The sequence below is a fragment of the Phyllopteryx taeniolatus genome, chromosome 5 (genome assembly GCF_024500385.1).
Source record: "Phyllopteryx taeniolatus isolate TA_2022b chromosome 5, UOR_Ptae_1.2, whole genome shotgun sequence".
NCBI lineage: Eukaryota > Metazoa > Chordata > Actinopteri > Syngnathiformes > Syngnathidae > Phyllopteryx > Phyllopteryx taeniolatus.
This window is the reverse complement of record NC_084506.1, coordinates 27,319,760-27,337,867: the sequence shown is the minus strand read 5'-3', so window position 1 is coordinate 27,337,867 and position 18,108 is coordinate 27,319,760. Positions and strand designations below refer to the sequence as shown.

Genomic DNA, 18,108 nt, shown 5'->3' with positions numbered 1-18,108 from the left:
TTTAAATGAATTTGACAGACCCGTTTCATTCACCACACTCACATCTGTTTCTGCAAACGTCTCTGTCTCCTTGTTAAGTTAAAAACATGTGATTAGTCGACATCATGCTCCAAGCGTTATTGTGGAGTAATAAGATCGACAAGTGGACTAGTCGACCAGTCTGTACAACCCCTAGAGTGGGATTTCCTCAAGGTTATACCGCCGCTTGTAACGCAACCTGGCTCTCATTAGTCTGTTTAAATGCCTCTCCGTAATGCTGATTCCTTGCAATGCCAGCCAGGCTTTTCAGAATGTCTTTGTAGCTCATCTCCAGTCTAAAATAAAATGCAATTATCCAGAGTGTAACTTTAACCCCTGCCTCTAACCTAGTGTTTCTAGAGCAGCTGCGCTTGATTTGCTTACCCAACTGTCCAGTAAGGAGCCACTGCTACTTCGTGGCCACTAATTAGTATTTCACGTGCACGGTATGGTCCATGAAAAAAACAGAAATGGGAAAAGAAAGAGCAACACAACCTTCAAAAGGCATCTCCTCCTCTGAGAATCATCCTGACTTACTGCTTTCAGGAATCACCAACTATGAGGAGTACTCACTAATTCAGGAGGTGACGGAGGACAAGAAGGAGGACGGCATAGGAACACTCAAAAAAGACAGAACACTGTTACAACGAGATGAGAGGAAGATGGAGAAGCTCAAAGCCAAACTGCATACAGATGATGATTGTAAGTGTCGGCCATTAATAGCCTTCTATTGAATATGGTTATAGCACTGCACCAGCCAAAATTAAGGGTATTGTAGGAGTCAATTTCCATCCCTCAAGTCTGCATTCAGTTATCCACGATAGTTAATTATTGGACTCGAAGGTAATTTTAATACTTCCTGGCCAAAAATAGGTTCTCAAGTGAAGTGTCAAGGGCAATGAAACAAAGACTTTGTACACCTAATACCTTATTTGTTCATCTTACCAAGACGTGCTTGACAATTCTATTTTGCTTTGTAGGAACAGTTTAGTGAAGGTGCTTTTGTGTTCCAGCATGACACAAAGCAAACTCCATAAAGGCATGCTTGGCTTAAACATAACTGGCCCACTAAATTAGCCAGGGCCTCTGTTCTTACAAATGTTCATCTGGATAAATGTTTACTTCATGTAGGCATAATTGCCAGGTGTACCGATACTTTTGCCTACTTAGCTTGTCTTTATTGCTTATTTTCATATCAATGACTAAACACCATGATTTGTACATGCATTAGCTTGAGTGTTCTTTCAATTTATTGCATGAATGTGTCAAAGGTTTACAGAAATAACGGGTTATCATTTCCCAAGAGAATGCCAATTACGATGACAAAACATGCAACACGCGACAATATCAATCAAAAGAAGCTCATTTTAAATTCTGCAGGGGAAAAAAAAACTATTTACACCCTGAAAATGATTTTGATGTCCTCACTATTAATTAAGAGGATTATCCAACTAAGATAGTGTGTCTATGCCTGGTTAATTTCACCCTCAGTATAGTCCTCTAACAACATATTGGTTAAATGAACATCTATTTATTTGAGTGTGTGGGCCAACACAATGTGTATTGATTGCGCAGTGAACTGGCTGGACCATAGCAGGACCTTCAGAGAGCAGGGAGTGGAGGAAAGCGAGACACTGCTGCTTAGACGCAAGTTCTTCTATTCAGACCAGAATGTGGACTCGCGGGACCCGGTCCAGCTCAACCTGCTCTATGTCCAGGTAAGAGCGTAACATAGCGACGCAAGTGTAACTGGATTTACACAACATGGTTCAAGTGACACAGCTCCATAGCTGTGAACAGACTCTAAATCTGATATAGGCACCAAATTGGAATTGTGCATTAAGCCCAGCAGTGTAAATCAAGCCAAAGGGACATGATGCGATTTACAGTCCATGTGGTGTAATAACAACATGCCATGAGAGAGGGCGGTTTGACCCAGTAACTAATATACAGCACATTAGCAAAGAAACGGAAACAACAAGTACCACATGGGCAGACGAGAAAATTAAGTTGCTAGACAGTGTGATGGAGTGTTTAATATATCTTGTGGGAAGATGTACTGTAATTTGTGGATAAATTGTCTGAGCAGACAATTTAACGACTAATCTTGGAAGATAAAGTTCAGCTTTATAAGAACATCCATTTAAGTTGGTGTAGTCCTTTTTGTGTTTCTTTTTCTATTTTCTGAAGTGTGGGTCGACCACTGTTTATAAATGGCGGGCGCCCAGCAGTCTCTAAAGGGTTCCCTGAGGGGTGTTAGCTACTCATCAGAGTTTGCACTCTGCTCACATCACCACATTCCCCTTAGCCTCTCTTCCCCAGCGAGAACAGTATCCCACTTACAATCACAAAGCAGCAGACACTCATGCATGTAAAAAATAGTTGCAACAGACAACTTTAAAGGAACAGGAAAGGCTTCTGCTTTAAAGTAAAGCTAAATTACTTGTAAAGTGGTGTATTTTTTCTCTCTATGGCTTTCCTTACAGTTGTGTACTTTATATCAAGCCAATATAGTAAATAGAATGGCAGTAAATTAAAATTTGCCAACAAAGGCATGATCCTACAATGACTACAAGGATAAATCTTAAATCCAAAGCAAACAAAGCTAAGCCAGTCTACAGGTATGTGTAGTGGAACTTCTAAGGTTGAACACAATCTGTAGCGGCACATTAGCCAATCTCCAAGTATGTCCAGTACGTGTTGAGTGTAAAAATAAGTTTGCCACTGGTAAAAATAACACTGAAAAACATCCATCCATTGATTTTCTATATCGCTTATCCTCTTAAGGGCTCTCGGTGAGCTGGAGCCTATCCCATCTTACTTTGGGTGAGAGGGAGAGAGGTCGGGTCGCCAGCTAATCCAAGGGCATATATAGACAAACAAGCATTTACAGTCATATTCACACCTAAGGATAATTTACAGTCCTCAATGAACCTAACATGCAAGTTTTCAGAATGTGATAGGAAGCCGTGGGAAACATGGAAATTCCACACAGCAAGTCCTTAGCATGTTAAATGCAAAATTGATTCCAGGCACAGATATGCCTCAAATCTCACTATTCATGTAACAATATTAAATATATTTACATACAGTATGGACATTTAAGTGAAGAAAAAAAAGTGTGGAGTGTTGTTAGCAACCCTGCCAAAATGTAATGATTAAAAAACTATCAATCATTTAAAATCAGGCTTCAAAATTGTGAAAAATTAAGCCATTGGTCTGCTCTTAAAGACTGTGGGTGTGTCGGCTGAATGCATGAAACCACACCCTGCTGAAAAATGGATACTTCATACAGCAACTTTCTTTAGCCTACACATCCCAACATGTTTGAGCCGCAAAAATATGCGAGTTCAGCCATCCCCTTCAGCCAATCAAATCTGAATCTCAGGCCGTAATCACTAATTGCGCGCAGCCCAGACAGAGACGAGGAGAAACGTACCAGGGGAGACAGACACTCGGCGTGGAAGTGGAGTTAAAGAAAAGGAATTAAACATTTGGAATAAATGGTGCTTAAAATTGTCAGTGTCATTTTTGTTTGAACTTCTCAGTGGAAAGTTCTCTCTGGGAGCACTTATTTAAAGTGCATTTATGTGAAACGCCATTATGATCCAGAACAAAGGTTTTCAACAAACATAACATTGTTAAAATAAGTTAAATTGTTTGAGAATTCACTGGTGTGTTCACAAGAGGGGGAAACACGAAACTTTATTTTATTTGAACACGTATAACTTTCTCTTTTTATTTACTTTTTTACTCTTATTGTGAAATGCAAGCCTACTTTTATTTAGTAAATGAAAGAACATTACGCAGTTGTGCTCATACAGTATATATGATTAGCAGGTCAGAATTTGTAAGATGTGTAAAACTTTTTATCTTGCTCTGATGTCATTATATCAGTGGCAGTGAAAAACAAACAAACAAATAAATAAATAAATAAACCTGCAATGATATTATTGTTTATCGTGAAGGTTTTTAAAATATATTGTTCTAAATCATTTCGTGGCATGTGATGATTAAGTTCATGTATACTCATGCCGGTTGCCCAAGTACACGGGGAACCGTTGTAACCACACCCCAAAAATTAGGAACAACTGGTGAAAACTATTTAACGCTATAGCACCACAATTCAATGCTGCATATTTCTCTTATCTTCTTGCACATTTTCAGCAGTAATCTTCAAACATGTATCATGTATTTTAAAACAAATCTCTGAATTGACTTTACAGGGTTTTTAATGGTCATAAAAGTGTGAAAAGAAGTGAACCAGTCCAGAGGTAATCCTTTGCTAAATTTGTCTCAAAGTCTCACAATATGCTAACATTGACAGGCTCCATGTTTAACATTAAATAAACACTGCCTAGCTATAAAGTAGCGTGAACACACTTCACTAACATAAACACTGATGCTAGGGCTAACATGAGACGTGTACAGGTTGGACCACAGCTATTTTGTGCTCCTGTAACATGTAATCAAGTGTTGTCATCCCTGCTAAAAAACAAATCCATAGACCAGCAAGGTGAAAACCAGCAAAAACCAGCACATGCTGTTTTTGTTGTGTTTTGGTGTTGGTCTTGCTTGCTGGTGAAAATCATGCTGGTCTTGCTGGTCAGATGGCAATGATAGAGCTGCTACTTTCCTACTTCCAAGCCTGTGTCATCACAATTATTTAGTTGTTTTAGTTCCAACATGCTGTTTTTTGTTTTTTTTTCAAACAAAAATATAGTATCTACATAATGCTTTAACAAAATAAATGACCATTTCAACATCTTTAGTATGACTGTAAAACTAAAGAGGGAAGAAAACCAAATGGTTACTTCATCTGTATTCATTTAGCCAGTTTGCCTGCTGTTCACATCTCTCATGTTGTTCCCTTAATATTTTTCTTACCCCCCGCTTCCTTCCCTTCCAGTTCATGTGTCCACTCCCTCTCTATCTCCCACACATTCTGACATAATCGCACACATCCCCACCCTGGCATATACACTGCTGCACTGTGGCGCTCACGCTCACAACGCAGAGTCATATTTCCTCTCACAACAACAACTCCGCCTCCTGCTCCTGCCTCTCAGTTGCCCTTCTCCATTTATCTCTGCCTCATTGTCTACAACACACTCTGATTGTTGCACTGGCAGATTGCATCGGCTCGTCACACAGGAAAGCCTCTAATTTGACATAGTGTTAAAAAGGCCAGAAAGACCCTGAAGAGAGATCATTATCCAAGTGGAACAAACCCCAGGCTTACATTACTGTGATTATTTTCTTTGCTCCACCCTTTTTCCATAATTTTCAAGTGATCACACCCTCTGTTTTCTCCCCCTGACTTCATGATTCATCATTTGTGTTATTTTCAAGAACTCTCGTTTATGCAGATATTTTTTGGCTCTCCATTTTGATGACTCAGCGATTAGCTAAGATGTTTCTTAGCTAATGTCAACACATATTGGACGCTCTGCCAGTATAGGCCTAATCCCCCCTACAAGTTAGGCACTCCCTCTCTGTCATGTATTTGTGCTAAGAACGGGATAAGCCCCCCATGGCAATAACTTGACCCAAGTGTACTACTCTGCAGCTTCCACTCTATTGCCTAATTTTAGCTAATTCCCACAGCGAACTGCTAGTGACAAGAGCTTTTATTAGAAAAGCAGGGCCAACTGAGGAGTTACCGCTGGAGTTCGTCAGATAAGGATTTTTCCACAGTTCATCATTTATTGTTCCAGTGGAGTTAATTTCACTTGGAGAAACCAAATACAGTATAGCTTGAGAAATAAGTCATAACAACATTCAAATATTTAATATCATAATTTTATGACAATTTTTAAATCAGTTGAAATTTGTTTATATACCTCGAATGGCCATCAAACAATAATACAATGGTGGAAAAAAACGTACTACATTAAAACAAAAATTATCGAGGAGGGTCAGGAGGAAGCACAGCTGAAATGTCTTTTCCCCTTTTTTACAAATACAAATATACACGCAATTCCATAAGTGGTGGAGGGATGCGCAGAAACAATGCGTAGTATATCAATATGGCATCAGCCACAAACACAGGCTAAAAATCATGAAATGGTTTGTATTTTGTGAAGTAAATGCGGCATGGCAGCAGTTGCTGCTCTTGTCAGAATTAAGCAGTATAATATTCTAAGATGAGTTTTGATTCAAGCTTGAAAATTCCAATTCGTTGTTCGCTTTTTCAGGCCCACTCGAATCCCAATTCGAGTCACCACCGATTCATCCATGCATCCATTTTCCAAACCGCTTATTTTCACTGTGGCACTAATACTCTGTAATACTTGTATATTTTTATAGTTACCATGAGTCCATAATGTCTGGAGATACATTAGACAAATGGAGACTAAAATAAGGAGACTTGGTATATAGTATATTTACTTACACAGCAAAGTATTTAAATCTTTTCCATGCTGAATTACCGTATTAGCAAGTATGCTTAGTGAGCACTGCTGTCAGTTGCTTCGGGTATCCCTGTTTCAGCATTTCTATATTTGTACTCCGCTGTGCTGGGCCATCCTGGGCCGGGTGACCTAAGGCTGTTTGCTTCATAGTTTGAGATGTCTTGTGCTACATACTTCCCTTTGTGTAGCTCAGGTCAGAAGCCATACAACCAGAGTGCTGTATCACTTCCCACATCTGCCAAGAGCAAATTCTGATCCGGTCTGGAATACCTTGATCAGTCACATGATCCGATTTAGTTTTGAGTCTGCCAATATTATCCCTGGCACTCATTGAAATGCAGTCGTCCCTTGAGTAACAATTGAGAATTTTCGACATACAAGCTGTGGTTTGTCTGATTTTTTATTTCTTTTTGCTTTGACTTGAGGGCAAAAATTTGAAATACCAGCACTGTGTGGTGGCAGTGAGCTCAACTCAGCTCACTTCACAACAAGCAGCAGTTCGACATAGTGAACAAATTTTCAAAAAAGAGACTTCAACCTATTCAATGCATCTGTCAAAGTTTGTTGTCAACCCAAACAAAAATCAAAGATAATTACTTCCTGCGTATTTAAAACAACCACATAACTTTGCCGTTAGTCCACTAACAAAATGCTATGTAACATGAAACGCCATAGATGCGCGAATGAATAGCATCGATGTGGCGGTGTTATAACATTGTTTATTATTTGATAATATTTGAACACAAACGGTGCAGCAACACATGTATCTAATATAACAATACATGTCATCTTTATCCTCTACGAACGACTATAACGACTAATATCACTGCAGCGTACGGAATCACTTACAGTAGTTGAGTGAAACACTTCTTCGTTTGTCTGCTTGACTGTATTATACTGCTGCCTGGCAATCAAGTCACACACACCAGACTGAACCGCAGTGAATTAATCATGACACACAACGTATTTAATTCCTTGCATTTTTTTTAATTATGTTGTTACTTTATATTTATTATTTTTATTTATTTATATCGCTAAAGGAAAATATCATAGAGTGCTATTTTCCTTCTTAAAAAAACACATTCCAAAAATGTTTGTATTTGGGGCATGAAGGGCCGTAACAGATTAATAGCATTTCTATTCATTTCAATGGGGAAAGAGTTATCACTGATATTTTGTTCATTGGATGGAGCTGATTCAGGTACCCAAAATAAAAAAAAATAATAAATGAGTCTTTAAAAAAAACTTTCAGTATGATGCAACACAGTTCTACACAATTTCAAAACTACAACCACAATAACATGGGTCGCATTTTCTGACAGAATGTATCTTAATTTTGGTGAAATTACTGATGTCGCTCTTGTATTGCATCTCATTAGATTGTGCAGGTGTAGCCAACACTGTGAGCAGTGAGCAAGCTAATGCAATGCAAATAATTATCTTTCCATTATTTTCAGCGTCACACACAACAATGCACTGTTGCGTGCTTCACAGCTGGCATGGGTGAGGGCTAATTTTCGAACAGCCCGGGGGGAAAGGACTCTTCAGCACAAACAAGCACAGGAGATTGTTGTCCTCATTACAGTCATAAGCCGTCGCCTAGTTCACTTAAGTAATGAGACATAAGAATGAGTCCAGTCAGAACTGTGTGCGCATACAGTGGGCCTGCGTATGCTAAAAGGCCTTTCTCACTATCACCAATGCTCTCGTCTTTTCAAGCATTAATTTTTCAGTACTAAATTAGAAAGCAAGCGAGAAAGCTAACTTGCCTCTGGAGAGAACAACATACACACTCACACAAAACCCTTTCAAGGATGTCAACAAAAGCTTCACCCTTTCTAACCTCCTTTATTTTCATGTTGACACCCTGACTAAATAGACACTGGAATGGTGAAATTTTCCCCTTTTTGCTTAATGGACAACCACAGTTGGAAAATGGATTTAGTTTCATTAATGCAGTGAGGACAGGCCGTTGAAAGACTGATATGTATATATTTTTAACATGCAGTGTGCTGTGATAAGCAGATGAAGATGATAGATTACAAAATGATCTGACTTTTGTGTTATGAGGACATTCGAGAAATACTGTTTGATAAAGGCTGCATTGTACATTTGGAATTAATTCTCATAGCTTTGTGGTTGTATACTACATTCACTACTTTTCCGTCCTTTTCCTTGTCTCTCCTCCAGGCCAGGGATGACATATTGAATGGATCCCACCCTGTCTCCTTTGATAAAGCCTGTGAGTTTGCAGGGATCCAGGCTCAGATCCAGTTTGGACCCCACGTGGAGCTCAAACACAAGCCTGGATTTCTGGAGTAAGCATTTTGTAATGAGATGCTTTTAGCTCCAGTGATTACAATCGTTCACTACACCGTTAATGCTTTTAAATATTCACTTCCCAGCTGCGTATGCATTACGATGTTTTCCCTTACATATGTTATTTCCCCGACTGGAAAACTCCAGGGTGATATCAGCTGTTGCAACTGTTTTCTGCTCTTTAGGCAGTAGGGCAAGAATGACTTCATATGATGAGCTATGTTAATAGAAAGGGAATTGCCTGTAGCTCAACAACAGCAAGCATGTAAAAATGTCATTTCTTTCCATAGCCTGAAGGAATTCCTGCCGAAAGAATACATCAAGCAAAGAGGGTCAGAGAAGAAAGTATTCCAAGTATGTACACTGCATTGTTTAGTGGGTGTGTTGGAAATATTACTAATAATAAAATTGTTAAAATAGATTTACTATATATTCAGGTATTAATTGGTAAAGCAAACAACAAACACACAAATGACGAATTAGATGCTAGAGGATGTCTTCTCATCGTCTTCTGTGTGCAGGATCATAAAAACTGTGGAGAAATAACAGAGATAGAAGCCAAAGTGAAATACGTGAAACTGGCCAGATCATTGCAGACATATGGAGTGTCCTTCTTCCTTGTGAAGGTAAGGACCCAAAACTCTACACTAAGCGGATAAAGCAAATAGTGTAAAATATGGATGCATTTAGTCTGATTTTTGAATAAAAAGTAATGCAATTGTAATTAGTACATAACTGACCTATAATGAAGTAACTTGAAAATATTGGGCCCTATTTTGGGGGGGCGTGGGCGTCTGTCCCTCCTGAAGTCCACCACCATCACCTTGGTCTTCTTCACCTTGATGTAAAGATTATCTATGCACCAGTCCACCAGATGTTCTACCTCTTCTCTCTTCTCGGACTCATCGTTGTTTGTTAAGCGCTTCACTAGCGTTAGCGTTAGCCCCCGCAACTATGTAAACAATGGTGACAAACACAGCCGTGAACTCGCTGGCCGGCAACGGACAGTCAAATGCTCTCTTTCCTCGGAACAATGGCTCCCTTTAAGTGCACCAAGGTGATGATAGTTGAATCGACTTGGGTTAATTGATGACTTTTTTTGTGTTTTTTATTGTCTACCCCACCTACCATAGTGTTTCTGCTTAGCTAGTGCGTAGTGCTTGTCTGTGTTTGTGCGCCGGGAGTATCTTTGCCTTTTTCGCCCTCCTTTTTTCACACTCTCAGCAGTAATGGTAAGTACAGCATCTTATTTTTATTTTATTTTAATGTATATAAGATTCTTTATTCTGCTACGGTCACCTGATCGTGGTCGGGAGACGCAGGGGAGATGCCTTCTCCAGTGCCGAGGTTGTCCTCCGCGGGGTTAACTCCCTTCTCTCGTTGCACAGCTGAGCTGGGTGGCGGCAACAATAAAGGCACAAAGTACCTATTTGCTGCTTTAATGGCTTTATTAGCTCCTCTGCACATTCAACGTCAACGGGTCTTCCGCTAATCGCTACTCTTCCCCGGTCGCCGTCACTACACTTGCCACTGTACACACTCGCACCTGTGCGCACTCCTTTCTCCTTCACAGTCCCGTCTCACCCACACATGGACGCACACGCCCACACACACTGAGCTTGCAGTCACAATCACGTGGGACAATAACCGTAACAGGAGTATTTCGACGTAAATTTCGACTTTAACGGTGAAATCCGACTAACGCGGAAATTCGGGTTACGTCGCCAGCGTAGGGACGGAACTCGTTCGTAAATCGAGGACTTCCTGTATTCCTATTTTGTTAAGAAACCATTGTGGTTTTAGAGGAATATAACATCAGCCGTCACTTTTTAATTGATCGACTTCAAGCTATACCTGTCGTTGCGGAATGATAAAGTCGACTAATCGACTCGTCGGTTCAAACCCTAGAAGCCGGATGCCAAAATATAATGAGTGGTTCTTTGGCCACTCCGCAAAGTTTCATGGAAATCGGCTGTGTAGCACTTGACATATTCCTGCGTTTGGCTGGCGACTGGTCGAAGGTGGGCCCTGCCTAAAGCCAGGTGAGAGAGACTCCAAATCACTTACCTCTTGCCCTTGCTTTGTTGCCCTTCATACTACATACATGTATTATTGAAAATGTTCTAACGCGTGTTTTTCATGCATATTTTCAACACATGTTGAAGCTCATTGGAAACACTACACAGGCTTATTACAACTAATTACAAGCTTGAGTATGAGCTGTACATTTGTCTAACTTCAAGGAAAGCAGGAAGAGTGCAGCTCCCAGTAATGGATATTAAATGGAATTTTTGCCCTCGTACAAAGCAGACCACAAGTTTGAGATTTGCTTTGCCTAACATAAGAGTGCACACGCATCTAAATGTAGAAGCGATCGTCTGTGTTCGATGAGGAAATGTAGTGATGGAGGATTCAAAACGCTGTTAAATAATTCAGAGAAACTGCACTTTGCTGCTGTTGCTAAAAGAGGCTGAAGCACACACCTGGGTTTGTTGATGTGTGGTCTCAGAGTTTATTGTAACCTTCCATTTATCTTCTGTCAGTCTTTAATCACCACAGGCTTTTGTCTGGCAGGGGCTCTTTTGCTGTAAACATCACAGATATGAATATATTGTGCCTGAGCACGGTGTGCGTTTGTGTGTGTTGGCGCAAAATAAAATTCCCCTTTATTGTGATTTCATGCACGGGCGTGTTCGAAAACCTTGACCAAAGTTCACCTTTTTAAAATAACCAACTACCCACTTAAGAAAAGAAAGAAATCAACTTCCTGATTGAATAGAAAATTGACATTGAGACTCATGTAATGAAATGCAAAACAATAGCTTCTTTTAATAAACCTGTTTATGGTGTTATCATGGACATTAAGTTCCTTGTTTTTGTTATGAGTTGCTGACCTTGTGGCTTTCCTACAAAGTGCCCTTTTTGCTTTTCTTAGAATTCCTTTTGAGGTAAATAAAAATCAGATACCGTGAACCATACGTGCCGCCTCAACCATACCAGGTTGAGGCGGCACGGTGGACGACTGGTTAGAGCGTCTGCCTCACAGTTCTGAGGTCCGGGGTTCAATCCCCGGCCCCACCTGTGTGGAGTTTGCATGTTCTCCCCGTGCCTGCGTGGGTTTTCTCCGGGCACTCCGGTTTCCTCCCACATCCCAAAAACATTCGTGGTAAGTTAATTGAAGACGCTAAATTGCCCGTAGGTGTGAATCTGAGTGTGAATGGTTGTTTGTTGTCTGCGATTGGCTGGCAACCAGTTCAGGGTGCACCCTGCCTCCTGCCCGATGACAGCTGGGATAGGCTCCAGCGCGCCCCCGACCCTAGTGAGGAGAAGCGGCTCAGAAAATGGATGGATGGATGGAGGGTTCTGTCCATTTGTTTTATTGTTTCATTTATTAGATTTTTTTATGATTGGTTGGTATTCTTCCAGAATGATTTTATGGGTGATCATAAACATTTTATACAATAAATAAATACTATTTTTTGCAAGTAATGGCCCAAAATGAAATATCTAAACCTGTCATGCATCCATCCATCCATCCATCCATCCATCCATTCTCTACCGCTCATGCATCCAATTTGACAGAATCAGCTGCGTCCCTGCATGGATGCTCTGCCAACAACTGTAATGCCAAACCAAGTTTAATTTGTGCCTGAGCCAGATTGAGCATTTGAAAGTGATTTTAATTAACACTCTTTTTAACCTGTTTAACACCTCAGAGCTTACGGTTTTATGTGAATCATTTTAAAGTTGAGTGGGTTTTCACATACAGTTCATTACTTGTCATTTAAGATGGGTAACAATTTTATTTGAGGTTAGGTAAGTATTTTGTTGAAAAACTAAACGTACCATTACATTGAAGGATTACTAGTAGGGTTGATTGTGCTTGTCTACTGCATTTCTGGTTTGTTTGTTGTTGTTTTTTTATGTTGGATCTTTGCATTTTGCTTTCTGGAGTCTTGAAAAACATCTGGATGAAACCTTCTCCCCTTTTGGGCATGAAGATCCAAAATAATAGCCATTCACTCATTTATATCATAGGTGAAAACAGTTTAGGCCTTGAAGGAGGTCTGCTCTGGATGTCCATTGCCCCTGTGAAGTGGAGCTGCACAGACAGAGTGCTGGTTGAAGCACAATGCTGCTGCGCTGACAGTGACTAAAGCATGTGGAGACCCTGCTCGATAAAGCAACAGTTAAATAAGGCTGAAATCTGCTGGGTCAGTTCACAGCTGCCCTTCCGCTCCGTCGGGGGCTCAGAACGCCAAAGGCACAGCATGTGTATTAACACAGCATCTGTGTCTCAAATGAATCATCTTGTGGAGGTGTTGAGCACCGGCATGAATATTATCTGATGTTTTTCCTATCCGGCAGGAAAAGATGAAGGGTAAAAATAAGTTGGTCCCACGCCTGCTGGGGATCACCAAAGAGTCTGTGATGCGAGTGGAGGAGAAGACTAAAGATGTGGTGCAGGAGTGGCCCCTGACTACTGTCAAAAGATGGGCCGCCTCCCCCAAGAGCTTCACCCTGGTACGGTTTGACTCTCAGCATCACGTCCTCGGCACCACATAGACACATGTTCCCGCTTTCTAATCCCGTGTAGCCAATCTATATTCCGTGTTTAGATTGAGTGAGATATGTCTGAATCACAAATGTAATCTTTCCTGCTGTTTTCATCTTACAGCTCAAACAGCATTCCTAATATTGTTGAGACCTATATCTACTGGCCGGCTATTTCATCGAAGAGAACAATAGATACCTTGGGAGGATTGTGCAGACTTTAGATGTATTATTTATTTGAAAAATTCTGGTCTGTTTTCTTTCCATATCTGAAAGAAGTGCTCCTTTAAACAGATTAATAGATGTTTCAATCATAGCAAATAGATCACATGAAGACTCATATCATAGCATGTTTTTGGCTGAGTGCTCGCAGTTAGTTAGCAGTTTCTAGATTCACCTCATCCTATTTTTAATCAACTCTAATACATACATCATAAAAGCCAGCTTGATTGTCCTTTCGTATTGAGCAGGAATAATGAAGGCTTTTATTCACATCTATTATTTATCTGTGAGCCTGCTTCCTGGATGGAGTTATATATAGAATGTGCCAAGAGTGTATGGTAGACGTTAAAATCCTCAGATTTTAAACACCATTTGACTGGCCTTGAATCTTTGTTTTGCCTGAAGGATTTTGGCGAATACCAGGAGAGTTACTACTCTGTCCAGACTACAGAGGGAGAACAAATATCCCAGCTCATTGCCGGATATATTGACATCATTCTGAAAAAGGCAAGCGCAAGATATGCCACACTTTTAAACAATAGGACTTCGTTTTACCTAGCATTTGTCTTCATTATTTTCTGTGGCCTCCTCTGCTCACAGAAGCAGAGTAAGGATCGCTTTGGCCTTGAAGGAGATGAGGAGTCCACCATGCTGGAGGAATCTGTTTCCCCGAAGAAGTATGAAGCATTTCGCTTTCCATACTGTCTGTTGCCTGCGTGTCACTTGTATCCTCTTCCAGCATTTCTACACTGTGTGGACAAAAGTATTCAGACAGGAAGAAAATAATGCACTCAGCTCCACATTTGCAGCTATAACATCTTCCATTGAGTGAGATTTCTGTCCATCTTGTATTCTGGAAGCTAAAGTATCTTGTTAAAATGAGTAATTAATATTAAGGGTGGACTCATGGTTTGAATTTAACCCCTAATTGCTTATTCATTGATCAAGAGGTGTATCGCAATACTTTTGTCTGTATTGTATATATCTACTTATTTGTGATGGATGTGGTATGTGTGATTTACTTGCATAGCACTGTGGTTTGTCTATCAGAGCAACAACCAAAAACCAAAAAAATATTCCTGCAAAGTAATTGCACAAGGCACTTTTATCATTTTCTTTCGCAAGAAAAACTTTGTTTGGAGGTTAAGCTGTTACAAAGATTAAGACTTCTTGGAAATGGATTTATGCAGTCATTTTCATTTCCCAGCTGGTTGCCATTATTCCCAGTTTTCCCATGTGCCCTATTGACTGATGGAAACAAATGCAATGCTTGTTTTGCCCTTTATCAGACACATGCACAGAAACACACACACACACATACACTTGGAAGTTTGTATTCACCAGAAATCCACAGGGTTCCCCGGTAAAATTGGGCATCATGCCCCTGCTGCTTTCGGGCCAGTTGACTTGAGGTTCTTAGTACCAAACAAACAGCTGTTTCTCTCTCAAAAAATGAACTCATTATTACAACAGTTATATTTTGTGCCAAGGAGAAAAACATTGCTAATTTTTCGGAATAATAATTTGTCTGGATATGCTTACTCGCCATGGCAACAGTCATTAGTGTAAGCATTGTTTTAATTACAGCTGAAGTGTTTACAAGAAGCTCTTTCAGGCTTTCTGTTTTAGTTGTTAAACACTCATAAGACGCCATGATGTGACAGATTGTTTTATTACATTACATTCCCCGTTTGCCTAAACAATGACCACATACTGTAGAACAAGCAGTGACAACTAACACCAGTTGCATAGCAGCAATTTTACATTTACTGGATCTACAGTTGTTCTCATAATTGAACATGTTCTTAGAAGGTGTGCAGGGAGTCTCACCAGCAGTTATTGAGCTTCACTTAGTACTGTGAATTTCACATTTGATGCCCAAAGACTACTCATTTGACTAGAATGCCGAATGTTTTTTCGCTCCCGCCACGATGTGTTTATTTATTTAAAACCCACACGCTCGTGTTGCTATCTCGTCTCTCCTGTCTCAAGGTCCACCATTTTGCAGCAGCAGTTCAACCGGGTGGGTCGGGTGGAGCATGGCTCTGTAGCCCTTCCAGGTATTATTCGCTCAGGGTCTGCTGGCGGCCCTGACACTTTCAATGTGGGCAACATGCCCTCTGCCCAACAACAAATCATCACCGGACAGATGCACAGAGGTCACATGCCACCACTAGTGAGTACATAATTTACCATTAAGCTTATATGATGCTCCAGACATAGACTCAGTGCTTCCCAAACAGTGTACCATGGCACATTACTGTGGCATGAGACATCATCAGGTGTGCCACAGGAAATTATCAATTTTCAGTTATTTGGTCCAAAGATTATTTATTTATTACAAATAATGTATCTTTTTCAACTATCTATGCCACTGACGTACAGTGAGCGGCATAACAAATCCCCTTCCACTAGACAGCAGAAGGTAAATAATTCACTTTTTGTGACATTTTTATTGTTTTGCCATTTGATTTTTTTTTTCAAATGTATAAGACAGTATGTGCCTTGGCTCAATAGAGGTTGGGAAACACGGCTGTATTTTCATTTAGAAAGGTTGCATTTAGCTTTAAGTATTCATGTTATTTCCATATACACGTATACAGCATGTGTAAACCAGTAGCATACAAGAGCATAATATCTTCCGTCAGTACAACTTTCATCTGTCTTATCAAACAGTAAAAATAATTAAATGATCGAAAACTCCACCCCCACTGAGGAGTCATCCTTCTTTTGTGTTTTATACGCCAAATAAAAATATACTGTAAATGAAGCACTTTTGTTTTTGCTCCCATTCTCATGAGATGAACTCAAATATCAAAGACTTTTTCTATGTACACAAAAGACATTTCTTTCAACTATCGTTCACAAATCTATCCATATCTGTGTTAGTGAGCACTTCTCCTTTGCGTAGTCATCGACCTCACAGGTGTGGCACTGATTAGGCAGCATTGTTGCACAGATGTGCCTTGGTTGCTCACAATAAAAAGCCACTCTAAAACGTGCAGGTTTTTTTTTTTTACACAGCACAATGGCACAGATGTTGCAAGTTTTGGGGGCGCGTGCAATTGGCATGCTTACTGCAGGAATATACTAGAGCGGTTGCCAATGAATGCAGTGCTCATATACCATAAGCCATCTCCAAAAGCATTTCAAAGGATTTGGTAGTACATCCATCTGGCCTAACAACCGCAGACCACACCAACCCAGGACATATAACTGCATATTTTAAAAGTGGCCTTTTATTATTGTCAGCCTGAGGCACACCTGTGCAATAATCATGCCCAACATCTTGATTTGCCACATCTCTGAGGTGGATGGATTATCTCGGTAAAAAGAGAAGTGGTCACTAATACAGCTTTAGACAGATTTGTGGACAATGTTTAAGAGAAATAATCATTTTGTGTACGTACAAAAAGTCTTACAGCTTTGAATTCAGCTCATGAAAAAATGAATGCAAAAACAAGTGTTACATTTATAATTTTGTTCAGTGAAGATATGTTATTTAGCTTTTCTTCACAAAGCATGTATTTTGTTGTTGTCAGAATCTGGCCCAGAAGGCTCTGATGGGGACAATCAACAGCAGTATGAATGCTGTGCAGCAGGCCCAGGCTGACTTGGGTCATGTCGATAATCTGCCTCCTCTTGGACATGACCTGGTTTGTCCTTTCCTCACACTCACACACTCACAGGCCACAAAAGAAGGTCCACCTGTGCAATATAATGAGTCCCATACAACAGCAATTTTCAAAAACTCTGCCTTCACAAAATAATAATAGAGTTGTTGCTATTGCCCTTGCTTTAGAGAGTGTTCCTAAGGAAGGGTCCATTCAGTACATTTCCTATGATAAATGTTTTGCTTATGATTGAACAATATTCCATCGTGTCTTCAACTCACTCTGTTTTACTTTTTCTACGCGTAATGCATTCTGGTATTAACCGCAAATGTTGAATAACTTCAGTACCAATCCAAAATTTATACGGGATCAGGATCTTGTGCTGTGTCTAAAGCTCCCTTTCGTTTCCTTCCACTAAAAGGCTTCGAGGGTTTGGGTTCAGAATAAAGTGGATGAATCCAAACATGAAATCCACTCTCAGGTTGATGCCATCACTGCTGGAACAGCATCTGTGGTCAATCTCACTGCAGGTAAAAGTCCAGAAGAATGTAGAAAAAAGTAGGATTTAGGTATCTATGAACACGAAATTCACCTTATGAGAAACTAAAAGGAAGAAATATTGTTCTCCTATACTTGTGATTGATCATTGAGTCAAATTTGATTATCTAATAACTGACATAGGGATACCTCACAGGTCAATTGTAATAACAGCACCACTGATCGCTCACGATGTGAATCAGTGTGTTGTCATGTTGATCATTACTGTTACATTTGCAGCTTTAGTTGATCCACAACTACATGGTCAAGGAAAATGTTGAAGATTACTTATTACCTGGAGAAAAAAGTTAGCTCTCCAATCATCAAGATGTTTATTGGGTTTTTGGAAAATAGGTCTTGAAAGATGTGAGGATCCTTCTTCAAATTGTGCAATGAATCAGTTGTATTTGCTTGATATTCCTTGAACCAAA

The 18,108-nt window shown here is 40.0% G+C and overlaps 1 protein-coding gene across 7 annotated transcripts in view; it reads left to right on the top strand.

The window, feature by feature from the left end:
- The window catches only part of tln2b (talin 2b), a 108,374-nt gene that overhangs the window by 42,583 nt on the left and 47,683 nt on the right, over window positions 1-18,108 (top strand). For 6 of the 7 annotated variants that reach the window (XR_009788663.1, XR_009788664.1, XM_061774379.1 and 3 more), the window contains exons 5-15: window positions 565-720; window positions 1,594-1,736; window positions 8,622-8,749; window positions 9,041-9,104; window positions 9,272-9,376; window positions 13,119-13,274; window positions 13,932-14,033; window positions 14,127-14,203; window positions 15,519-15,702; window positions 17,069-17,182; window positions 17,562-17,670. Coding sequence is in view for 5 of the 7 variants with exons in the window: in XM_061774379.1 (XP_061630363.1) it covers window positions 565-720; window positions 1,594-1,736; window positions 8,622-8,749; window positions 9,041-9,104; window positions 9,272-9,376; window positions 13,119-13,274; window positions 13,932-14,033; window positions 14,127-14,203; window positions 15,519-15,702; window positions 17,069-17,182; window positions 17,562-17,670 (1,338 nt within the window). In the remaining 2 variants the exon portion in view is untranslated. Of the gene's footprint in view, window positions 1-564; window positions 721-1,593; window positions 1,737-8,621; window positions 8,750-9,040; window positions 9,105-9,271; window positions 9,377-9,415; window positions 9,808-13,118; window positions 13,275-13,931; window positions 14,034-14,126; window positions 14,204-15,518; window positions 15,703-17,068; window positions 17,183-17,561; window positions 17,671-18,108 lie in introns of those variants that run through there. The other variant, XM_061774381.1, reaches the window with a different exon arrangement.